This window comes from Eriocheir sinensis, chromosome 22, assembly GCF_024679095.1.
Source record: "Eriocheir sinensis breed Jianghai 21 chromosome 22, ASM2467909v1, whole genome shotgun sequence".
NCBI classification, from domain to species: Eukaryota; Metazoa; Arthropoda; class Malacostraca; order Decapoda; family Varunidae; genus Eriocheir; species Eriocheir sinensis.
In genome coordinates, this window is record NC_066530.1 from 79,611 (window position 1) to 105,645 (window position 26,035).

Genomic DNA, 26,035 nt, shown 5'->3' on the forward strand with positions numbered 1-26,035 from the left:
CATTCCACCAAGGGGCATATGGATAACCCCAGTTAAGAACCCCTGCTCTATGATGAACTTAAAAATGCAAATGGAGGGACCAAGGAGTCTTATATATGTAGAGAATCTCTATATAGAATCCTTGGGAGAGATTCTTGTTCTTTTGAGCACCAAGGACCGATCGTTTGGTACAGTACTCCTAAAAAAAACGCTGCACTAACACCCATCATCCAACCAGTATTTCTGAGGGGGGGAACTTTAAAAAAAAAAATTCCCTCCCCTGCACATATGCTCACTTCACTCGCCACCCTCCCCCCAAACTCACGAACCTATAATGTGTCCACTATAGAGACTACACAACCCCCCCCCCACACACACAAAAAAAAAAAAAAAAAAAAAAAACCTGCCAAAATTACGGGCATGTTCAGGTGAGGACAGCAACTGAAACGATTGTGAAAAGTGCTTCCTCCTGGACAAGTCAGTATCACCATCACCTTTTAATAGTAACGTCGCTGCGTGGAAAAGCCAAGCGTGAAGGCGAGAAGCAAATTAAGGTGAGGGAGTACGTGTTCAAGGCTATCATCTCTCTCTCTCTCTCTCTCTCTCTCTCTGCTTTGACCTGCCATTCAAAGGTTTTATGGACGGCTCATAAGTGAAAGTAATTTTGCCGGTACAGAGAAGCCCTTCCCTGCATGCTTACCTGTTTGCCCGCCGCCTCACCTTTGCTAACGCTCGCATAATTATAAACAGGTACGCTTGTATGCAGAGACAGCTTAGGTCCCTCGCCCTCGTCACCACACAGCAGCGTCACCGTTATCTGACTTATCTCATTTGCTAATAGAGAGCCTAAGGATCAAGACGGTTTTCGGCTGACTGCCTCTCCAGACTCCATATTACCAGGTGGATAACTATATATATAACCTTACCCGTACCTGTAATTCCCTGAGACATATATGAAGCACCTCTGGAGGGACACACACACCTTTGTCCGTATAGCCAGTGTTAGGCCTACCCTTGAGATGTGAGTGTTACATAAATCTCAAGGCTCCCACTGGTGGATGTGAGCCAATAGTTACTAACCAGTTCCAGGGACCGTACAGTGAAGCAGCGGGAATTAAGGTTTGAGTCATTAAGGTTATTCTTATTTCTTCATCTCACTTTGCCTGTTTGAAAAGCCTCTCGTAGACGTTGCTGGGGTTTTCATTGGCCGTTTTGTGATGCTAGTCATAGTTTTACCCTACTTCTGCATCTTAAACCGGTAAAGCACCCATGAAAACCTGGTTAATCTTCTCTGTGCCCTTAGAAAATAGTCACAATGGGAGACAGACCACAAGAACACCCGAGCTCCTTCGTGCTGATTTGTGCCGAGTTTTATTTTTGCCATAGTGTCGTCAGTTTTCGCAGTGACGGGGTGCCAAAACAGTCTAAACATGTTCCTCGATAAACCATTCTCCAGACTACCAGCTGTGGACAAGAGATATGGATTGAAATGAGAGAAAGTAAGAATGGAACGCCGAGGGCAGTCACTGTGGCTGGCAAACCCGTCAAGAGTGACTACTCCGAGGCAGAAAGGACTCTTTCCTGCCTCGGGGGAGCCTCTTTCCGGAGGAGGCTTCTCGTTGTGTGCAGTGGTCATTTCTTTAAGTGGTGCATTGACATCAACTCTTCCTTTGAATAAAGTCAGTAGTTTAACCTCAAGACCCAACACCCAGACCCGGCCATAACTCGCACCATACTACACCACACTTTTGATTGTTGAAAGAATTCTTTTACTCTGAGCAATTACACTCTTTGTGCCTGTTAACTGCAACTTTTGAAAAAAAATTAGTTGCATAATTTAACTGTATCTAGTTTTTTCAAGCAATCATAGCCCACCAAAACATTTAATTATTGCTTTCATTACACAGTATTCTGCATGTATGTGTTTTACTTTTACTCATGCCCCTACAGTGGGGATGCATTTAGATATGAAGAAAAATCAATGTGAAATATTAATTTCATAAAAAATGGTGGGGGGAATATTATATATTGAGTGAAATAATTGTTTCTCCCATCTTGACAACAGAGTGCAGATCAGGTATGGTCAGGAGACTTAGCTAGGCCAGGTTAGATTAGGTTAGATTTAGTATCATTAGACATATTTGTGATGAATACATGAAACTTCTTACTGCACTGATGGTTGTTTTCACTGGCAATTGATGGTCCAGCAGGTGTAGCGCACAGCATATCACGTATTAATTATAAGCACGAAAGTATAACCTAATCTAACCTAACCGAAGTTAAATAAACCTAACCTAACCTGTGCTCTGCTGCCAATATGTGATAAATGGAATGAAATCCTTAAAGTTTATATTCCCTTGCCCCCCAACATAATTTAAGAAATTATTCGCTCAAATGAGCGACTTACTCTGGAAAGCCATACGATAGTGTGCTGTACGTGCTCAAAGTACTTCATATAGTACAAAGGTATCCTTCACACTTCACAGTGAGATGGGTGTGCTTCTTAAATAATAGCTACCCTAATGTCAATGAGTAGGTTGGAATTTGGAGTTGTAACTGTACTGTTGGGAACCTGCACGATATTGTGGTTAGGTTCCCTGACTACGAATCTGCGGGCCTAGGTTCGAATCCTGGCCACCTAGCTGAGGTAACCCGGATGTTACACTGGCCCCGTGTCAGCTCAATGAGTTCTCTTCCACTATAGATTCAAAGGGTGGGTCGGAGATGAGCACTGCCACCATTTGCAGCTTTAGCATATGCTCCCAACTTTACCTTTGACTATAGATGGGTCAGTTACTCTGAGAGTACATTCATATACACCTGTCCACCCAGCAGTAATTATATGCCTGGTATTGCTTAGTGGTTTTGTCCATATACCCAGGGTGGTCTGGTCTGGCACTTGCAAGAGTGAGTAGCCAGAGTTTAAAGACTAAGACTTCAGATTTAGAACACATGAGCTAGCATTTTAAAAACACACTTGGCCTGGTCCCTGCCCTTAAAACCCCCAGTTAGGACTGTGTGTTGCTATGGGAGGACTTGTACCCCCATGAGCATCTGGTGCCCCTCCCTAATGCCCCCACACTACCATGCCCTAACACCCACCACTGATCTGATCTTAGACTGTGCCTTCTATGTGGCATCAGAAGGCCTCTCGAGTTCCCCTTGCCTAGTGCCCCCATATACTCACCTGTGTCCCCTACTGATTGAGACCTATACATTATAGCTATGCCACTGGTTCACTCCTCCAGCCTTGTGTCTTGCTGTTGTTTAATCTAACACTTTATTCTTACCTTTTATCTATCTATCTTTTCTCTTGACACCCTGTGCTCCCTCGCGGGAACTTCCCTCCAGGCGCAGAAGTGTCTCCATCTTTCCCTGTTCTGGCACACGCTCTCAGCACACTCAGTCCTGCTACTTCCAACTCTCTCTCCAATAATTTGTCACTGTATTGATCTACTTTACAGGTTGTCTTCCTTGTGACACCCCCTCCCTCAATCCTTCCCTCATACACTCCCTTTACAAATTAATTCTCCCCCATTCTCATCACGTGTCCAAATTATCTCAGTGCACCATGCTTCACCCACTCGACCCACTAGATTTGTATCCACTTATTTTCATATTTACTCAGTTATTTATTTGCTCATTTATTAATTTTATTGGTTATTTTACTTATTGTACCTTCTACACAACCATAAAATTACCATTCTTTCCTCCCAGCTCTACTATTTGAGATCCCTGTCAGGATGGAGCGGTGGTCAGGTCGTGTGGCCCTGGTGACTGGTGCCAGCATGGGGATCGGTGCCAGTGTGGCCAGGCGACTGGTGGCTGAGGGCATGAAGGTGGTGGGAGCAGCTCGTAGCATTGACAAACTACAGGTGAGCTGACCAATCCAAACAGGTATTATTGGTTGAAATTAATATGCCAAATAAGCCCCACCCACACCAGCTCAACATCCATCAACAAGATTCAACCTTTCCCAGCATCCACCAGCATTTGCTGTTTGGTGATGAGGGTCATGACTTGCTTGTGGATTGGCTGGGTGTCTGTCTCTAGGTCATCAGTTATTTATTGGCCATCTTATATCTCCTACTGTCAACTTTACCATTATCTTATTTTTGAATGCATCCTTCCTTTTATCCTTTCTCATCCAGCTGTCGTGTTGATCACATGTTCGTAATGTGAAGTAACTAGCTAATACTCGGTCATTTATCTGTTTATTGAACCAATGCATTGGTTCTGAAAGTCTCAATTTGTCATTCTTTTTTATCCAGCTGCTTGGTGATCACTCTTGCTGCTACTTCAACATAGATAAAAACATGCTCATTGTTAATCTCTCAAACCCAGTGACATTGTTTTTTAAGGGACTTTGTTCAGCCCAACTCATTATCATTCATACTATCTCCAGTTTCTATGTAATCTCTACAGATGTGTCAAGTCACAAGATAACATTTTGTGCTTTGTGAATCAACCTTGTAAAACGGACATTCAGGATGACTTACGCTACTCAAAGATATATTATGGAAAAAAGTCAGCTTCTTCGTGTTGTATTAGACTGTACTACTCAATTTTTTTTATCTATTCACTATAACTTGCTGCATCATGTTCAACCTTAAGCTTTCAGTTATAAAATTTATGGTACAATAAAATGTACATGATATACTTCAAATACTCTGCAACATCAAAGTCAAACATCTTTTAAACTGTAGAATAAGGCAATATAATCAATGAGACAACTTTGCAGCAGTAAAACCAAACAACTCTAGACAATGGAAACATACTCCACCTTTCTCCACAGGCCTTGGCGAGTGAACTCAAGGGTCAACGAGGCACACTTATCCCCATCAAGTGTGACCTCACCAAGGACGAGGAGGTGCTGGCCATGTTCGCCAAGATCAAGAAGGACCTCGGAGGTGTGGACGTGTGTATCAACAATGCAGGATTCACCCACAACAAGTCCCTGCTGGGTGAGGCAACATTTAACAAAATTCTTAACTTTTTAATCTTAACATCCGCCAAGCAACTAGATATGAGTAATTTCTGGCAAGGTTATCAGTGATGAATACACATTAAAATCTATCAGGAAAGTTGTTGTAATTCTGGACAAATATTCATACACTTTTGTATTGTTTTTGCCTTTTTATGTAGACTTATAACCTATGTGGTGTAATGGTTAGAATGCCCAGCTAGGAATCTACAGTCTTGGGGAGTTAAGAGCTCAGCCCACTCATTTGTTCATCCTTTTGAGATGGTCAATAATTAAAATATGGTATTAGGGAAAACTTAGGGACTGGAAAATGTAGTGACAGAGTTGTCATACATGCCCTGTGTCACAGGGTATATAATGAGTTTTCACTCAATTCTATCTCAGGGCTGAGCTGATGGAGATGAGCACTGACAAAACAGGAGGCTGTAGTGTATGGCCCTAACTTTATCTTTTGTCTCCCTCTATACCCTCTCTGAAGTGGTTACTCACTAGCCCTCTATGACTCTCACTATTATTCATGTTCTTCGACCAACCCATTCAACCATGTTTTGCCCTCCCTCTATAGACTATACTATTAGATCTACCCTTCAGCCCTCACGCCCACTCATCCCCCAGTGTTTCTCACGCCCTTGCTCTCCTGCGGCTTTACAGAGGGAAGCCCCAAGGAGTGGCGTGAGATGATGGATCTCAACGTTGTGGCTCTGTGCTTATGTACACGCGAGAGTATTGCTTCCATGCGAGAACGCGGCGTTGACGATGGACACATCATCCACATCAGCAGGTATGCTCAGTCCCACCATCCACTAACATATACAACACAAGCCCTGCATCTACCAATAAGGTGTAACCTTTTCCAGCATCAACCAAAGAGATTTATCCTTTCCCAGCATTCATTTGCACCCTGAGTTAGAGAAGAGGCGAGGCTTTTTTGTGCATTGGGCAATGATATATACTACTTGGGAAAGGGGAAGAGGCATTTGGCATTTGATAGGAACCTCTTACTCCTTACTAATATGATTATACCTCTTTTACATTTTTGTCTGTGTAGAGTTGTCAACTAACCTCCCTTTTATCAAAACTCCAAACAACAGATGAACAGAAAATAGTGACAATTTTCTAAAGCTCTATCTTTTTTCTTCTTATATCCATCCAGCTTCTCTGGACACCGTGTCACCCCCAATAAAGCTGTTCACTTCTACTCCGCCACCAAGTTCGCCGTCACAGCACTCACTGAGGGACTGCGGCAGGAGCTGAGGGAAGCTAACTCCAACATCAGGATATCCGTAAGGAAGACTGACTTGTGTTTTGTCTGATGGCATTGTTATGGGATTGACAGCCATCTCAACAGTGAAGTTTAATTCTGTCCCCTTCCCCTCCCTCAGGCTTAGAAGAATTTTATATTTAAAAAAAATCAGACTGGTGGCTTGGCAGCGGCATCCTATTCCTGTGGCAACTGAGAATTTTGCAAAGAAAGTGGGATAACTCACATTCTCTCTGATAGCAATAATAGCAAACAAGAGCGGACACACAAGTTCATATAATCAGGAAATTTCCTGCATTCAAAAATGTCTACTTTTATTTAATGGGATTATCGTATTTTTACAGTATGCACCAGAACTTAATTTTAAAAAATTATAATGTATAAAACAGATGTACATAGATGTTAATGCCTCAAGAACACACTGTTCTATATTACTAAGGTGGAAACTGAGTTCTGTAATGGTGGGGGAACCATGAGTACAGATGACATTACTGCCACTTTTACCTACAGATTTGCTTGCTTACCCACAGGAAAACTCAACAACAACTTTAATCAGCACTATGAAAATACACATCTTTAGGAGCTAGAATACATTATGGTTGATTGCTAATGACATTCCTCCTCCCTGTAGGCCATCAGTCCCGGTTTGGTGGAAACTGAGTTTATTGCAAATGCCCGCTTGGCAGAGGATGCAAATGCAGCCAAGAAGTTCTACAAGGAGCGTGGGAGCTTGAGTGCGGATGACATCACCGCCACTCTTGTCCACATTCTCAGTGCCCCTCCCCATGTTCAGGTTAGTGTACCGTTAATTACTTATCTTGAGTTATTATGCAGGTTACTTTGGGAAGGCGGTGGCCGAGTGGTTAGCATCCGGGAGATCCAGGAGGGACGTGGGTTCGAATCCTGGCCGCCACACAGCTGGGATTTTTCAGTCACCGCCAAGTGGCCAAGACTACCACATGCTGCCCTGAAGACCACCCATAAACCTGGACTCTAGATAACCCCTCCAAAGATGAGCTCCGGGGGGCAGTATGAGCGAAAACAAGATGGCGCCACTATAAACACTCGCCTGCGCCACAATGGGTTGGGCCGACAATCAGGCCCACACCAGTGAAAAAGCCTAACAGCATAGGCCGCATAAAAAAAAAGAAAAAAAAGGGAAAGGTTAGATTATATCATTCAAAGGAGGGTTAAGTTTCTATTTAAGTAAGGTATTTGGTTAAGTTTGTTATATCACTATTTTTGGGTTATTTACATCATAATCAGTGTATTATGTCAGTCTTAAATAATATTAAGAAAAAAAGAGGAAGTGGCTGACTATGGTTCGTACAATGGCAGAGTTAGTGATTTGGTGAACATCTCTTTGGTACAGTCTCTCACACGGCAACTACAAGACAATAATATCAGTAATATAGAGGGATAGGCCAGGGGGAGCATGTTTCTTTCCTGTCTCTCTCTGTGTTGTAATGTGGGAATATTTTTGTTCCACAGATCCATGATGTGCTGATCCGTCCCATAACACAGGCTCTGTGAATGTCCTTTTCTGTTCCTCTCTCTTTGCCTGGAATTGCTGCACAGCTGTTACTGGTTGTTAATGCAGTTACTCATCTTTGTCTGTCCAGCATTAATACTGATGAAGAAAGGACACACCATTTGTGTGATGAACGGAAGACCAGTGTCCTCAACTTGCAATTGTTTAATCAAATAAAGGGAGATTTCTTTCACTTATGTTGTTATTCCCTAAACCTCCTGTATGTTACCACACTAATTATCACACAGAGAAGCCAGCATAACCAAGGAAAATAATAAGACAACTTGTCCCTGTAGTTACTCTTCTGCAGGTGAACTGTGGCCATGAAAAGTTTTAAAAAGATCTGTGCAGCTTGTCTCTGCCTGGGTGATGAGGGTCATAGTAAACATAAGGTTGCGGGTTACCAGTTTACCTTCGCCAGGTTTCCTTCGTTTCCCATTTGTCAACCAGTTCAGAAGGGTGAGCTGGGCGCTGACTGACCCTGTCGGCATGAAACCTGACCCTGCAAATTTGTCGCTAGGCATGCTAACCACGGCACCACGGAGGCACATGGTTCATAGGAAGAGAGAAACCCCCCCAGCCTACCTCTGCTGAGGTGAACTGGGTGCTACCATTACTACTTATGCTTCTACTACTACTGTTACTACTAATCCTAAATGTCAAAATTGTAATTATATGATACTACAGCTACTCATTGGTCACCCAATTTCTTGAAAAAATGGTATGGAAAGTAAAATTATAAGTCCTTATGATTTACCTGATGAGCATTCTCTTATACATCTCAGTAGCTCCCTTCTAGTCTCCACTTTAAGCACACATCAGAGCATGGAGACATTCTTGACCCCAAAGTCACAGAATATTATAAACTTAAGATTTACCATTAGACAGAATCCTTAAGTAGCACTGTGGTTTGAATGTAAGGAATAAACTTTTGATATGTCAGTTTTATTGGTCATATAATTACAAGTTAGCTAAGGATAGGAATACTGATACATTAGAGGGATTTAAAAGATTATTGGAGGCTTCTTCCTTTTATTACTCTCATCTACAACTACAAAGGTATGTGGCCAATATACATGCACCATTCCTATTACAGTACAGTCAGCCAAAAAAGTTATCGAACACCCGTGAGTTGATTGAATGTAAATTGAGGGAAATCTATGGACATGGTGTTGTGTCGGTTAAGTGGGTTGCAATGATAGACTAGGCGCTGGTACCCACTTAACCAATGCAACACCATGTCTAGATTTTGGTCAAATTCTATTAAGCCGACCCATGGGAGTTCGGCTCTTTTTTGCCGACTACTCTCCAGGTCTCAAAATACAGTGCTTACCTTATGGCTACAGGGCTGCTCCTATACCTGTAACCTGCTCATTATGGCTTCCTTTAACCCAGTAGCAGCGGGGATCATGTTTCTTAATGGTCCCTTTAAGCGAGAAAAATGAGGAAAAATCACTCACACAAACCATTTCATGATATATATCGAAGCATTTGTGATCAGTTTATGTATCATCTATTTTGGGGGGTTTAAATCATGGCACAAATTTGGCCCGTCGCTGCTACACGGTAAAGCCACAAATTTGGCCCGTCGCTGCTACACGGTAAAGCTACAAATTTGGCCCGTCGCTGCTACATGGTAAAGCCACAAATTTGGCCCGTCGCTGCTACATGGTAAAGCCACAAATTTGGCCCGTCGCTGCTACACGGTAAAGCCACAAATTTGGCCCGTCAGTGCTACACGGTAAAGCCACACATTTGGCCCGTCGCTGCTACCAGGTTAATTACTTTCACTAGCTTAATCCTCCCAAACCATCTCCATTTCTTGCAATCAGTTAGCCAAATATATAGTCTCTTTTCAATCCCGTCTCTCTTATATTGTTTGATGTGCAGACTCTACTTTCTTTCCATCTCACTCATTTAATCCTGTATATATATGTGGTTGCTGTTCCTTCCTAACTGTCTCCTCTCCTTGCGGTCAAATATTTTGTCTCCACTTCTTTCTCGCTTAGATTGTTTGGTATGTAAACTTTTCTTATCATCTCACTAACTTTATCCTGTTTTTATATCTGGCTGCTGTACCTTGCTAACTGTTTCCACTACTTGCTATCTAACATTTAGTCTTTTGAATCACTTCTGTCACAGATTAGACTCTTCTCACTCTTCATCTCACTAGCTCAATCCCATTTTTATTTAAGTCACTGTTCCTTGCTAACCGTCTTCACTCCTTGCCATCAATCAGTTTCTGTTCAATTCCTCCTTTCTTAGTCTGTTTTGTATATAACCATTTCATCTTCTCTATTCAGTCGCTGAAATGGACTACATAGTTCTCACATCAAGGAGATAACCTACTCTTGAAACACGGAGACTCAAAAATTAACTCTAGCAAAGGTAAAGACTGATACATCATTCTTAATTTTGACCACTTTGTTTCAATACTTGGGTCACTTTCTTGAGTATCTTATGAGGTGTCCAAAGGAGAAAAGGCGTAAGGGATAAAGCCATTTTGTTCCAGTTTGCAGGAGGAAGGACAGGCAACACAGCGCAGGAAGAACAAGAAACAAGCTGCGAGGGAAAAGTGACCTTGTATGTGGAGTACCGTGGGTCGCTTTTCCCTTTCAACTTCGATCTTGTTTTTCCTGGGATGCGTTGGCTACCTGTCTTAGCGGAAACTAGAAAAAAATGGACACCTCTCATATTGCCGATGTGGGTACTGATGGGAGTGGTGTGCGTTGATTGGCTATTACCCTCTACATCCCCCATACACTATACCCATACACTGTACATATACCTTCACTACCCTCAATACTACCACAACCCCTTTCACTGCCTTTACCATGTACTACCTCATTACTGATTTGTTAATACCCTCTACATTCCCTGCTTTAAGTACCATACACTTACCTTTCCTACCCTGACTACTACCACCATCCCTTTCAATACCTTTACTTCACTATCAACTTTTTAATACCTTTCACATTCACTATTACAAGTTCTACACACTTACCATTACCACTCGGAATACTACCACCCGTCACTACCTTTACCATGTGTTACCTCATTATCGAGTCCTGGGCGGGTATGTGGACTTGCTGTCTTGAGGGGGGACTGCTGGCTGGTCCATTCCTTACTACTGCAGGTGGTCGTTCATGGTGGTGCTTGTTTCTATGTTCCTTGTCTCGTGCTTCCCTGGTGTAGTTCTGACCGCCTGCATCACCAGACCCAGAGACAGACGCCTGATATATTAAATGTCGTATTAGTCTCCATTAATGCTACTGTGGCTGATTTGTCTTTTCTGAACCGTTTTTCAAGGCTTGGTTAATTGGTTTAGTTGATTTTTTTATATCACTTTTTATGACGTGAGTTTGAAACATTACTTAACACTGAAAATCCACCACTTCTAGCTTATTCCGTCCCAAAAATGGAATGAAAAAGGGCCAAGCCAAACTAGCCACGTGACTATTAATAAATACTCAAATGACGTTAAAAAAATCAAGCGACAGAGTGTGGCCCATTTCACACTAGATGCAGTGGTAAGAATGCTACAGATGAAGAGTAATATGCGGAATTTTTAGTGACTGTTTATGCCAGTTGCAATGCTGTATACCTGATGAAAATGGCATTGCAAAAAGAAGAGTACAGAAATTTTGGATGTAAAGAGAAAAAAAGGAGAGAAAAGGAGGAGGATGATGATTATTGGGGCGTTTGGTTTTGGCACCGCAACTGCAGGGTCATGTGGTGCTGAATAAAAGATTAAATAAACTATACTTTAAAACCATAACAAACAGTAAAGAGAAGAAGGAGGAAGATACATGCCATACTATTACTAACAGGAGGTTAATGTGAGGGATGTAGTCATTAGCCCGTAAGAGTGGTTCACAGAGAGCTTGAAGGGAATGGGATCTGGCTGACTGATAGTGTTTTTGATCTCAAAGGAATGGCCTGGGAGGGAGAGCTTGTGATATGGGTGTCAGAGTTCTTGGGAGCTCAGTTGAGGAGCTTGTGATATGGGTGTCAGAGTTCTTGGGAGGTCAGTTGAGGAGCTTGTGATATGGGTGTCAGAGTTCTTGGGAGGTCAGTTGAGGAGAAAGAAGTGACTGTACCTCATCAAAAGCCTCCTCAAGGATCAGGTCTTCATCTATGTGGGTGTGTAGACTACCTGGCAATAAGGGTCAAAGTGAAAAGGCAAATTTGTAAACATCGCTGTAAGTGTGAATGGTTACTTGAGCCTCATGGATGGATGTCTGCGGTGTACTTAGCATTGCATCCACCGTGAAACTGCCCTGAGCGTTCTTCATCCATCTTGCTGATTCAGTGAAGACACCTGCGGAAAGACACCTGGTTGATTGCTTTGCTTCTAGCTTGATATAATGGCAGAGTATTTAGCTTCAGACATACAGACAGGAGGTACACACACACACACACACACACACACACACACACACACACACACACACACACACACACACACACACACAAAGGAATGGAAATATAGAGGTTTGGAACAGATTGAGTGAAGAAATAGTATCGGCAAAGAGTGTGCAAAGTTTCAAGGAAAAGTTGGATAATTATAGATACGGAGACGGGACCACACGAGCGTAGGCCCAGGCCCTGCAAAATTACAACTAGATAAATACAACTAGGTAAATACAAACACACACACACACACACACACACACACACACACACATTGTTCATGGTGCAATTAAGAAAAAAAAAAAAAAAAAAAAAAAAAAAAAACAAAGGGAAAAATAGCATGCAGTGTAAACAAAAGATGCAAACAAACTCTTCCTGCAATATGACAAAGCTTTTCTTGTTTTATCATCATAGTAATAATAATAATAATAATAATAATAATAATAATAATAATAATAATAATAACAATAATAATAATAATAGAAAATTGGGGTTTGCAGGCATGGTTATGGTGATTATGATGGTAGTTTCCATGGTGATGATGTCAATGGTGGTGGTTGTATTGATGATGACAACAGCTTCCCTGGTGGTGACGGCAATGCTCGTGGTGGTGAAATCTTCCTTGGTGATGCTGATGCTGGTTGTGATGATGCTGGAGGTTGAGGTCTTGTTGCTCGCAGGTGTTTGTGGTGGTGATGACAGCCAGGCAGATGCAGAGACAACAGGTGGTGGTGGTGGTGATGTTGGTGGTTGAGGTCTCGTCACTCACAGGTGTTTGTGGCGGTGATGACAGCCAGGCAGATGCAGCAACAACAGGTGGTGGTGGCGGTGGTGGTGGTGCAGGTGTGTCTCCCTCCCACACACCTGAAACTTTGCTCACCTTGCCATTAACCAGGGCTGAGCAGAGGATCAGGCCCGTGGGCGGAAGACTGGGCGGATGGACTGGGTGGGCTGGGGCGGGTGGAGTCCATACGGAGGCCCACCACACACCCCTTCCCTTCATTTTATTTCCTTTCCCCTTCTTTCCTGCCTTCTTTCCTTCATTTTCCTTCCTTCATTTCCCTTCCCTTCATTTTATTTCCTTTCCCCTTCTTTCCTGCCTTCTTTCCTTCATTTTCCTTCCCTTTCCTTCCTTCATTTTATTTCCTTTCCCCTTCTTTCCTGCCTCCTTTCTTTTCCTTATATTCTATGCATTATCTATTCTATGCATCATCTATTTTTTGGGGGTTTATATCATGGCAAAAATTTGGGCTGTCGCTGCTACACGGTAGAGCCACAAATTTGGTCCATCGCTGCTACCGGGCTAAATAGGAAGGAATAAAAAAGAAGAAAATAAAATAAAGAATAATAAGAAAGAGGATGAAGAAGAAAATGAAAAAGAGAAGAGAAAGAATAAGATGATAATGATGAAGAAGAAAATAAAAAAGAGAAGAGAGAGAATAAGACAATGATGATGAAGAAAATTAAGAAGCAAATGAAAGAGAGAAGGAAGAAAAAGAAAGTGAAAAACAGGATGAAAGAAGATAAAGAAGAAGTAAAAAGAGAAGAAAAGGATAAGAAAAGAGAGGAAGACAAATAGAAGGAGGAGGAGGAGGAGAAAAAAAAATAATTATAAAGAATTAAGAGAAAAGGAAAAAAAAAAGATGGAAAAAGATAAGGATGAAGGAAACGAAAGACAGGAAGAGGAGGAGAAGGAGGAGGAAAAAAAAAGAAAGATAATTAGGATGAAGAATTAAAAAAGAGGGAAAAAAAGATGAAAAAAAGAGAAGGATAAAGGAAAAGAAGGACAGGAAGAGGAGGAGGAGGAGGAGGAGGAGAAAAAAAGAAAGATAATTAGGAAGAATTAAAAAAGAGGGAAAAAAAGATGAAAAAAAGATAAGGATAAAGGAAAAGAAGGACAGGAAGAGGAGGAGGAAGAGGAGGAGGAGGAGGAGAAAAAAAATTATGAAGAAAAATTAAAAGAGAAGGATATGAAAAAAATAAGATGAAAAGAAGATAAGGATGAGGAAAAAAAAAAGGGAAGGACAGGAAGAGGAGAAGAAGAAGGAGGAGGAGGAGGAGGAGGAGAAAAAAAAAAAGATAACTGTGAAGAAGAATTAAAAGAGAAGGAAATAAAAAAAGATGAAAAAAAAAAGACTAGGATGAAGGAAAAGGACAGGAAGAGAAGGAGGAGGAGGAGATAAAATGAAAAAAGAAAGAAAAAGAAAAAGAGATTAGAGAAAACAAGATAAAGAAAAAAAGAGAAACAAGGAGAGAAGGAAGAAGAGGAGGAGGAGGAGGAGGAGGTGTGGGCAGCCATCAGACAAGCAGGCGCCAGGACTCCCATAAGCAGGTAAGGGTGCTCATTAGCTGCTGATGAGGCTGAGGACACTGACAGAAGCAGACCCATCCCTCTCACACCTGCTGCCTCATTGTGCTCACCGCTTACCTACCTGTGGCTACCTGCTTGTTATCTATATCTATCTATCTAGGACATTGACAGAAGCAGACCCATCCCTCTCGCACCTGCTGCCTCATTGTGCTCACCGCTTACCTACCTGTGGCTACCTGCTTGTTATCTATATCTATCTATCTATCTGTCTGTCTGTTTGTGTGTCTTTAAAAAGGGGAGAAAAGGATAAGAGAAGAGAGGAAGACTAATAGAAAGAGGAGGAGGAGGAGGAGCAGATAAAAAGAAAGATAATCATGTTAGTTTGTCTGTCTATAAATCTGTTTGTGTCTGTCTATCTCTTTTTCTCTCTCTAGTTGTTTGCTTATTTGGCTGTTTATCTCTGTTTGTTTTTCTATTTGTCTGTCTATCTATATGCTTGTCTGCCTTTCTATCTATCTACCTGTCTGTCTGGTCTTGGCTCTTTGTGTACCTGTCTTTCTGTCTGTCTGTCTTTGTATCTATATTTCTGTCTGTCTGTCTGTACTCTGTTTGTCTGCCTGTCTGCAAATCTATTCATCTACCTGTCTTTCTGTGTCTGTCTGTCTGTCTGTATGTATGTCTGTCTATAGTTGTATCTATATATCTGTCTGCCTGTCTGTACTCTGCTTCTGTCTGCCTGCCTGTCTGTCTGTCTGCATATCTATCCATCTACCTGCCTTTCTGTGTCTGTCTGTGTCTGTTTGTCTGCCCGTCGGTCTGTCAATATGAAGTAAGGGGAAGGTGTTGCCAGTTCAGCCCAGAAAATATAGTATGCAAATGACGCTCTTTTATCTGCGTGGGGATAATGTTGGCGAGGAAGGAAGAAAGGAGGGAAGGAAGGAAGGAAGAAAAGTGGGTCAGGGAGTGATAAGGAAGGAAGGGAAGGGTAGGAAAGGTAAGGGAACGGAGGAAGGAAGGAAGGAAAATGAGAAGGGAAGGGAAGGTATGGAAGGAAGGAGGAAAGGAAGGAAGAAGAAGAAGTGGGTCAAGGAATTATAAGAAGGCAAGGGAAGGGTAGGAAAGGTAAGGGAACGTAGGAAGGAAGGAAGGAAGGAAAATAAGAATGGGTGAGGAAATGATGAGAAGGGAAGGGAAGGAAGGAAGGAAAAGAGAATGGGTGAGGGAGTGATGAGAAGGGAAGGGAAGGGGAGGAAGGAAGGGAGAGAAGAAAGAAAATGGTGGGAAGGAAAAAAGGGATGAAGAAAAGGAAAGATGGGGAAGGATAAAAAATGACGGGAAAATTAGTAAGTAAGTATGAAAGGAAGATGAGGGAGTGAGAAGAGGAAGAAAGAAAGGAAGGAAGGAGAGGGTGAGGAAGGAAATGAATGTACCAAGGAAGGAAGGAAGGAGGGAATTCATGAAGGAAGGAAGGAGGGAATTCATGAAGGAAGGAAGGAAAGAGGAAATTCATGAAGGAAGGAAGGAAGGAGAGAATTCATGAAGGAAGGAAGGAAGGAAGGAAGGAGGGAATTCATGAAAGAAGGAAGGAAGGAGGGAATTCATGAATGAAGGAAGGAAGGAGGGAATTCATGAAGGTAGGAAGGAAGGAAGGAAGGAAGGAGTGAATTCATGAAGGCAGGAAGGAAGGAAGGAGTGAATTCATGAAGGAAGGAAGGAAGGAGGGAATTCATGAAAGTTGGAAGGAAGAAAGGAAGGAAGGAGGGAGTTCATGAAGGCAGGAAGGAAGGAGGGAATTCATGAAGAAAGGAAGGAAGGAGGGAATTCATGAAGGAAGGAAGGAAGGAGGGAATTCATGAAGAAAGGAAGGAAGGAGGGAATTCATGAAGGAAGGAAGGAAGGAAGGAAGGAATTCATGAAGGAAGGAAGGAAGACTATTGAAAGTGTAATATTCATTCCTTAATTTTTTCCCCTTCTCCTCCTCCTCTTCTTCTTTTTCTCTTTCTTCTTATCTTTTTTGCGAGGTCTTAAACTTAGCATTGCGAGCTGTGGGCGGCTCTTAAACATTTTACCATCTCGTGTGCGTGTGTGTGTGTGTGTGTGTGTGTGTGTGTGTGTATGTGTGTGACGCGATACTACATTATACGGACGTACGGACAAAATAACGTACGTACGGATAAAGCAACGGACGAATATACGATCGAAAGGAGCGAATAAAGTATAATTATTAACATATCTACACACACACACACACACACACACACACACACACACACACACACACACACACACACACAGGACACGGAAGATTAAAAAATACTCATTAAAAGTAGTATTAAATGTAATGTGAAAGAGAATAAAGTTGATTTGAAATGCTAAAAAAAGAAATCTGAAATAACATGCAGAATTAGACTGAATATTAAGGAAAAGGACGGAAGAAAACAGCAAAAGGGACACGAGTATAATATATATGAAAGGAAATGAAGTAAAAAGAAAAAAAATGGGAAGCTCATCATTCTTATCCTTATTATTATTATTATTATTATTATTATTATTATTATTATTATTATTTTTATTATTATCACGTGGTTTAGAAGGAAAATTATGACAAAAGGACACGTACTCACCACTAACTAATAATTTTTCTTTAATATTTGGTGTTTTCTTTCATCTTCGTGTTGTTATTGGTGGTGACGTTGTTATTGTTGTTGTTGTTGGTGACATTGTTGTTGTTGTTGTTGTTGTTGTTGTTGTTGGTGGTGGTGGTGGTGGTTGTGGTGGTGACGTTGTTGTTGCTGTTGGTGACACAGAAAGATGGTTGTGACAGCTGTTTCGTTCGCAATCTGAAAGAAAAGAAAAACATAAGTAAACTTGTTCCTCAAATGGACAGGTTCTACAATGCTGGAGGGCTTCAATTCATGCCTCAATCCTAAGAGAGACAGGTGAGACTTATTGAATAACCACTGCGTTTGAAAACTTGACATATTCTTCAATCTAGCGTAACATAACCTTGCAGAGAAATATGAAGAAGAGATGAAGGGAGAAAATAGAGGCTTGGCTAAGTAAAGCGAGCGAGGTAAATTAAAGGAAGAAAGGAAGAATGAACTGAAAAATGTAGGCGAGGGGAGGGCAGCGGGTCAACTTTAAATGGATGACTTATTTTTTTTCAGTAAGGGAGGCAGCTAAAAAAAAAAAAAAAAAAAAAAAAAAAAAAGCCAGCTAATCGTTGCTCCTATCAGAGAGCAATATAGTGTGTCCAAAAGCGACGTCAATTTGGTGTGGAGAAACGACTCGATACTCACATTTTGAAAAGCTTAAAACACATTCTCAGTTGAGTGTAATTATAATAGCTCACATTTTGAAAAGCTTAAAACACATTCTCAGTTGAGTGTAATTAAAGTAGCTCACATTTTGAAAAGCTTAAAACACATTCTCAGTTGAGTGTAATTAAAGTAGCTCACATTTTGAAAAGCTTAAAACACATTCTCAGTTGAGTGTAATTAAAATAGCTCACATTTTGAAAAGCTTAAAACACATTCTCCGTTGAGTGTAATTAAAATAGCTCACATTTTGAAAAGCTTAAAACACATTCTCAGTTGAGTGTAATTAAAATAGCTCACATTTTGAAAAGCTTAAAACACATTCTCCGTTGAGTGTAATTAAAATAGCTCACATTTTGAAAAGCTTAAAACACATTCTCCGTTGAGTGTAATTAAAATAGCTCACATTTTGAAAAGCTTAAAACACATTCTCAGTTGAGTGTAATTATAATAGCTCACATTTTGAAAAGCTTAAAACACATTCTCAGTTGAGTGTAATTATAATAGTCTTGTGAGGAGAATGTCAGTTTTAAGTGGATAAGTATTGCATTTTGGGGGCTTGAACTTATACCTCATTATGGCAAAGCGTATCATTGTACAGCGGAGGTCAAATTTAGCTTGGACCTTTAACTGTTTTTCAATCACACTTATTATCTTATTAGACTTATTTACACTTCTTTTCTATTCTCTATTCTCTTATTTAACTTGTTCTTCAATCACACTTCTTCTCTCTTCTCTTATACACACTTGTTCTTCAATCACACTTATTCTCTTATTTACACTTGTTCTTCAATCACACTTATTCTCTTATTTAGGCTACACTTCTCTATTCTCTTATATAGCCTACACTTGTTCTTCAATCACACTCTTATTTACACTTCTCTATTCTCTTATATAGCCTACACTTGTTCTTCAATCACACTATTATCTTATTTACGCTTCTCTATTCTCTTATATAGCCTACACTTATTCTTCAATCACACTTACTCTCTTATTTACACTTTCTGGGCAGAGGGCCAACTTAAAATGGATAATTAATATATTTATGGAAGCTCAAACTTATTCCTCAACTAAGAATTCGTATCAGAGTCTCGTAAAGGAAGAGGTCAAGTTCGGCATTCTCATACACCTTCGCCACTCCCATCAACTATTTCCCAAGGCCGAAGAGGAGATAAATCGGATTCTCATGAGTGTTTTTTCACGGTCATGGTGCAGAAGAAGGGTTAAACTTTCACCAGGGTCATTAAACTACACATTGAAAAGATTACAAATCCTACGAAAGCTTTGTCAAATGTACGTGATTGGGCGCCGAAATGTTAAAAAAAGAATATGGCCCGGTTCAAGTTTTTTTATGGTCATGGTACAGAAGAAGGGCTAAACTACCACCAGGGTCATTAAACTACACATTGAAAAGCCTACAAATCCTACGAAAGCCTTGTCAAATGTACGTGATTGGGCGCCGAAATGTTAAAAAAAGAATATGGCCCGGTTCAAGTTTTTTTATGGTGATGGTACAGAAGAAGGGCTAAACTACCACCAGGGTCATTAAACTACACATTGAAAAGCCTACAAATCCTACGAAAGCCTTGTCAAATGTACGTGATTGGGCGCCGAAATGTTAAAAAAAGAATATGGCCCGGTTCAAGTTTTTTTTTTTACGGTGATGGTACAGAAGAAGGGTTAAACTACCACCAGGGTCATTAAACTACCCATTGAAAAGCCTACACGTCCTACGAAAGCCTTGTCAAATGTATGTGCTTGGGCGCCGAAACGGTAAATAAGAATATGACCCGGTTCAAGTTTAACACGAGTTCGACTTTCCCACGATAACACAGGCGGTACTTTATGTTACGGGAAGGGCGAGCAATATTTTCTTGACTGACTGACTGACTCTACAGCTTTAGTTTTAGGCCCACCCAGTCCAGCAGCCAGCCAGCCCTACCCACCAAGCCCAGCCAAGCCTCCCTGATAAAGGCGTGTGACCGTTCGCTTCAGTGGTGACCGGCTGGATGACTGGTTGACTGGTTGACTGGCTGGCCACCTTATCGACTCCCCTCTAGTCCAATTTCACTTTCTCTTCCTTTCGATTCCCTTTCTCTTCGTCTCTTTCAGTTTCTCTCTCTCTCTCTCTCTCTCTCTCTCTCTCTCTCTCTCTCTCTCTCTCTCTCTCCAGCGGCCCACCTCCACTGCAGATACGAGAGAGAGAGAGAGAGAGAGAGAGAGAGAGAGAGAGAGAGAGAGAGAGAGAGAGAGAGAGGTGAAATGAAGTGAAGATACTAATTTCAGAAAAGAAAAGTAACGCCAGAAATATGAGAAATAAATCTGAAAAAGAAAACGGACAAAGAAAGAAAAATGGATATAGGAAAAGAAAAAAAGAAAAGAAAAAAGGAAACTTGCATCTTTCGAATCTTTCTCTCCTTTAAAAAATATGAATAGAGAATACGACTATTGAGAAGGAGGAGGAGGAGGAGGAGGAGGAGGAGGAGGAAGAAAAAATGGAGGAAATTATAATGATGAAGAAAGAGAAAAAGGGGAATAAGAATAAGAGAAGAAAAGGAGAAAAAGAAGTAAAAGAAGAAAAATAAGGAGCGGAGAGGAAGAAAAAGAAAAATAAGAGAAGGAGGAGGAGGAGGAGGAGGAGGAGGTGACCTGACGTAGCAGATTTACTTCTTTGGCGCGGCGAGACACACACACACACACACACACACACACACACACACACACACACACACACAAAAAAAAAAAAAAAAAAAAAAACGTGATGTGAACGTGACCTGAGAGAGACAGAGAGAGAGAGAGAGACAGAGAGAGAGAGAGAGAGAGAGAGAGACCCAGAGGGATGCGTCGGCGAGTCATCCAACTTCTTCCTTCTTTGCATGAGCTTGGAGGAGGAGGAGGAGGAGGAGGGAAAGAGAGGTAAGAAAGGATTTGAAAGCACAATGCGTGAGAGAGAGAGAGAGAGAGAGAGAGAGAGAGAGAGAGAGAGAGAGAGAGAGAGAGAGAGAGAGAGAGAGAGAGAATCGGATCGTCTTTAAAAGGATCCAACACGCTTTAATCGTTAATGTTATCCCTCAGCTGATTATAATTTATTTTCAATGCTACGAAGGTGAATGGAGGAGGAGGAGGAGGAGGAGGGAAGAGGATAGGAGAAGAGGAGGGAAGAGGGAGAGAGAATCAATACCACGAAAGATAAGGAGAGAGAGAGAGAGAGAGAGAGAGAGAGAGAGAGAGAGAGAGAGAGAGAGAGAGAGAGAGAGAGAGAGAGAGAGAGAGAGAGAGAGAGAGAGACGGGAAATTGGAGGAGACTGTCAAGAGATAGAGAGGAAGGCGAGTGGAGAGAAAGGATGAGAGGGAATTGAAAGGAAATGTGGAGGAATAAATGAGAGAGAGAGAGAGAGAGAGAGAGAGAGAGAGAGAGAGAGAGAGAGAGAGAGAGAGAGAGAGAGAGAGAGAGAGAGAAACACGTACATGGATACACCATAACTTAATACTCTCTCTCTCTAAACAGCCACACCTACATTTGCACGAAAAAAGCCACACCCATATCGCGTGCACACACACACACACACACACACACACACACACACACACACACACACACACACACACACACACCTTTACCCTTTCATCCTTTACCTTGCCAAAATTCAATTAACTAAATTCCTATTGTTGTTGTTGTTATTATTATTATTATTATTATTATTATTATTATTATTATTATTATTATTGTTTTTGTTGTTTTTGTTATTATTATTTCTACTACTACTACTACTACTACTACTACTACTACTACTACTACTACCACTACTACTACTACTACTACCACCACTTTCTTTCATTGGTACTATCCATTCGTCTCTTCATTTTCCTATTAACTTTCTTACTTCTTTTTCGATATTATCTTCTCTTTTTTTAACTTGTTCCTTCTCCTCTTTCTTTTCTTCTGTTCCCTTTGTTAACTTGTAAGAAGGGAGATAAAAGGAAGGAGAAGAAGAGAAGACACCTTTTTTCCTCGTCTTTCTGCATTTTCTCCTCCTCCTCCTCCTCTCCCTTTGACAGATCGTTCCATTACCATTGCTCACCCTGTCTGTGTCTAACGCGACTTCGGGAAGGGTGAAAGGAATAACAGTTTTCCCTGTCCATTAACCTTAGTCAGTGCCCGAGGAGAAGACATGGAAAGATGGGCAACAGGAAACCGATTAGCCCATTACGAGGTTGCCCGCTCAAGTGTTGCAATCTCGACAGTTACTTCAGTGCTTGTCAAGGAGATGAAAGGTAGGAGGCTTCGGTACGTACGTTCAGCTTCTTAACCCAGCGAAGTAATGGTCAATGCTGTTTTTTAAAGGAGTTGATGTTTTTCGTACTTGCTAATTCTGCAGGAAGGTCAATGAGATGAAAGGTAGGAGACTTAGGGCTGCTTTCACAGACGTTTTTTTGTTTTGATCTGTGAAAGCGGCCCTTAGCTACGTTCGTTCAGCTTCTTCTTTACCCGGCGAAGCAATGGTCAATGCTGTCTTTTGAAGTTGACGTTTTTCGCACTTACTAATTCTGCAGGAAGGTTGTTTCATTGGCGGATGACTCGGTTAGAAAGAAATAAGATCTGTCAATGTCTATACTACATCGACTCACATTAGTAGGTAGATCGTTGTTTCTGTTTCTTGAGTTAGTTTAGAGAGAAAATAATGACTTGGAGGGATAGAAGAATAGCATAACTGGCGATACTATAAAAATTGCCTGCGCCATAACGGGTTTGGGCCGACCACCAGCTAGGCCTCTGAAGAAAGCGTACCGGCGCTATAGGCAGAGATGTATAAAGGCAGATGTAAAAAAAAAAAATAATAATAAAAAAAAACAAATAAAAAATAAATAAATACGAGTGATGGGAAATTCTTACACTTACGAGAGAATCCTAGCTACATTCACACCACAGATTATTACTTATACTACCTACTAACTTTTCAATTTCCACCATCCCTATTCTTCTTCTTCGTCTTCTTCCTCTTCCTCATTTTCCACTTTTAGCTATTATTATTTGTCTTTCATCTCCTCCTCTTCCTCATTTTCCACTTTTCCCTATCATTCTTTTTCTTCCATCTCCTCCTCCTCATTTTCCACCTTTTCCCATCATTCCTCTTCCTTCTCCTTTTCTCCTTATTTTTCATCGTTTCCTATCGTTCTTCTTTTCCTCCTCCTCCTCCTCCTCCTCCTCATTTTCCAATCATTCCTCTTCCTTCTCCTTTTCTCCTTATTTTTCATCGTTTCCTATCGTTCTTTTTTTCCTCCTCCTCCTCCTCCTCATTTTCCAATCATTCCTCTTCTTCTTCTTCCTTCTCCTTTTCTCCTTATTTTTCATCGTTTCCTATCGTTCTTCTTTTCCTCCTCCTCCTCCTCCTCCTCCTCATTTTCCAATCATTCCTCTTCCTTCTCCTTTTCCTTATTTTTCATCGTTTCCTATCGTTCTTTTTTTCCTCCTCCTCCTCCTCCTCATTTTCCAATCATTCCTCTTCTTCTTCTTCCTTCTCCTTTTCTCCTTATTTTTCATCGTTTCCTATCGTTCTTCTTTTCCTCCTCCTCCTCATTTTCCAATCATTCCTCTTTTTCCTCTTCCTTCTCCTTTTCTCCCTTATTTTCCATTGATTCCTACTGTTCTTCTTTTCCTCCTCTTCCTCATTTTCCATCCTTTCCTATTCTTCTTCTTCCTCCTCCTCCTTTTCCATCTTTTCCCATCATTCTTCCTCCTCTTTTCCACCTATTCCTGTCATTCCTCTTCCTCTTTCTCCTTCAGTCACTCTTGCTAACTTCTTCCTTCTCCTTCTCCTCTTTTTCTTCCCTCCTCCTCCTCCTCCTCCTTCCTTCCTTCGCCTAGTCAGTGCTTTTCACCGCCTCTCCACCCTCGCCAATGACCGCCAGTGTAGCCAATTAGAGCCAAGCGCATTGTTACCACACTCACGTCTTGGCCAGAATGACGAAAGCTAGATTTATTGATGTTACCTGCCTGCCTTACCCTTCCTTACCTTACCTTACTTTATTTTACCTTAACTTCTCTACCTTCCCTTGATTTAGTTAGAGTTAGTGACGTTACTTGCCTACCCACCCTTCCTTCCCTTCCCTTCCTTTCCTTCCTTCTTTCCTTACCTCCCTTCCCTATCCCTTTCTTCTGCTTCCTTACCTCCCTTCCCTTCCCTTCCTTCTGCTTCATTACCTCCCTTCCCTTAATTAATTACGTTCGATTTATTGATGCTATCCGCCTACTGTCCCTCCCTTTCACTTACCTCAACCTTCATTTTTACCTTCCTGCCTTACCTTACCTTTGCTGTCTCTTTCCTCACCTTCTTTTCCCTAATTTAAGTTCGATTTGTGTAATGTTACCTGCCAGCCTGCCTACCCACCTTACCTTCAATTTACCTTCCTGCCTTACCTTACCTTTCCTGTCACTTTCCTTACCTTCGTTCCCTAATTTAAGTTCGATTTGTGTAATGTAATCTACCTGCCTGCCTACCCACCTTACCTTGCCCTTCATTTTACCTTCTTGCTCTGCTTCTCCCTTCCCTTCCCTTCCTATCACTGGTCTCTCCATACCTCCATTACCTTACCTTCACTTTACCTTCTTGCTAGCTACTTCTACCTTCCCTTCCCTCCCTATCACTTGTCTCCATGTCTCCCTTCCCTTGCCCTTCATTTTACCTTTTTGCTCTCCTACCTTACCTTCCCTCCCTATCATTTGTCTTTCCTTCCATGCCTCCCTTCCCTTACCTTCATTTTGCCTTCTTCCTCTAGTCCTACCTTGCCTTCCCTCCCTATCACTTGTTTCTCCTTCCACGCCTCCCTTACCTTAATTAATTTCGACTTATTGATGTTACCTGGCTGCCCTACCTACATCTTACCTATCGGCTTGTCTTCCCTTGTCTTTCTATCCCTCCCTAGCCTCCACTTTCCTCATTATCTCCCTTCCCTTACCTTAGTTTCTTCAGTTCACTTCCCTCTTTCACGCATAAAAAGAATAGGTGTTGTGGGAAAGGAGTGATAGAAGGGAAGAAGAAAGGAAGGAATAGGAGGAAGACAGAATGGAAGAAAAGCAGGAATTGGAGGAAGAAAGAAATGAGGAAGGAATATAAGGAGGAAGAAAGAAAATAAGGAATAGGAGGAAGACAGAATGGAAGAAAGGAGGAATTGGAGGAAGAAAGAAAATAGGGAATAGGAGGAAGACAGAATGGAAGAAAGGAGGAATTGGAGGAAAAAATGAGGAAGAATTATAAGGAGGAAGAAAGAAAAGAAGGAATAGGAGGAAGAACAAAGAACGGGTGAATAAAGGAATGAAGAAAGAAAGAGAAAGAAAATAAAGCAGAGAAGGAATAAGACAAAAAAAAAATATGCATGAAGGCCAAAAGAAAAAGTATAAAAAAAAAATTAAATAGGAATGGAAATCAGGCGAAGAAAAAAAAAAATAGCCCTTGAATCAGATAACCCCCCCCCCCCCCCCCAGCAAGAAAGGAACACGAGGAGGACGGGAGGGAGGAGGAGGAGGAAGAAAATGGAGGAAAGGGAGCAAAGGAAGGAAGGGAGGGAGGAAGGAAGGGAGACGGGTCAGCCGCACATCATAACCACTATAAATAAATGTCAGGAAAGGAGCATTGACTGACCGTGGCTGGTCAGGGAGAGAGAGAGAGAGAGAGAGAGAGAGATAGAGAGAGAGAGAGAGAGAGAATTACATATTACTATCATCCTATTTTACTATCTTTCTGCACACACACACATACATATACCTACACACAGACATGCTGATTCTCTCTCTCTCTCTCTCTCTCTCTCTCTCTCTCTCTAACGGGACTCTGATGGAAGCAAAATTGTAAAGAAAGTGTAGGGTGCGGAAGAGGAGGAGGAGGAGGAGGAGGAGGAGGAGGCAAAAAGGATGATAAATGAAGAGTGATGAAGAGGAAGAGAAGGGGAGCGAAAGGAGAGAGAGAGAGAGAGAGAGAGAGAGAGAGAGAGAGAGAGAGAGAGAGAGAGAGAGAGAGAGAGAGAGAAGGGGAGGGGTTGAGTGAAAAAGACTACTGCTGCTACTTTTCCTCCTCCTCCTCCTCCTCCTCCTCCTTAAAGGAGTAAAGAAGTAGCTTAAAGAAGTAAATTTATTCAGCCTATCAAAACGAAGAATGCGAGGCGATCTAATAGAAGTGTTTAAAATCTTTAAAGGATTCAGTGATATTAATGCGGAAGATTACTTTACAATTGAACGATCAAA

At 41.5% G+C, this 26,035-nt stretch overlaps 1 protein-coding gene and 1 long non-coding RNA gene across 11 annotated transcripts in view; one reads left to right on the forward strand and one right to left on the reverse strand.

Annotated features, from left to right (window-relative positions):
* Nucleotides 1-508: 508 nt before the first annotated feature.
* On the forward strand, nt 509-7,948 carry LOC127001867 (dehydrogenase/reductase SDR family member 11-like). Of its 7 annotated transcripts, none has more exons than XM_050867051.1 (7): nt 509-533; nt 3,697-3,854; nt 4,775-4,943; nt 5,615-5,744; nt 6,117-6,246; nt 6,856-7,017; nt 7,716-7,948. In XM_050867051.1, the coding sequence occupies exons 2-7, from the start codon at nt 3,723-3,725 to the stop codon at nt 7,755-7,757; spliced, it is 765 nt and encodes a 254-aa protein (XP_050723008.1). In that variant the 5' UTR covers nt 509-533; nt 3,697-3,722; the 3' UTR covers nt 7,758-7,948. The 7 variants fall into 7 exon arrangements, with proteins under 7 accessions (XP_050723008.1, XP_050723006.1, XP_050723011.1 ...); XM_050867049.1 differs by lacking the exon at nt 509-533 and adding an exon at nt 730-879; XM_050867054.1 differs by lacking the exon at nt 509-533 and adding an exon at nt 746-879 and having other exon boundaries at nt 3,722-3,854.
* A 544-nt stretch (nt 7,949-8,492) lies between these two features.
* LOC127001870 (uncharacterized) overlaps nt 8,493-26,035 on the reverse strand; it is a 72,609-nt gene continuing 55,066 nt past the window's right edge. Inside the window, exons 3-5 of one of the 4 annotated variants that reach the window (XR_007755488.1) lie at nt 17,104-17,319; nt 11,856-12,076; nt 8,512-10,988 (exon numbers count right to left, since the gene is read on the reverse strand). This is a non-coding gene — a long non-coding RNA (uncharacterized LOC127001870). Of the gene's footprint in view, nt 12,077-17,103; nt 17,320-26,035 lie in introns of all 4 variants that reach the window. The other 3 variants (XR_007755487.1, XR_007755486.1, XR_007755485.1) reach the window with 3 other exon arrangements.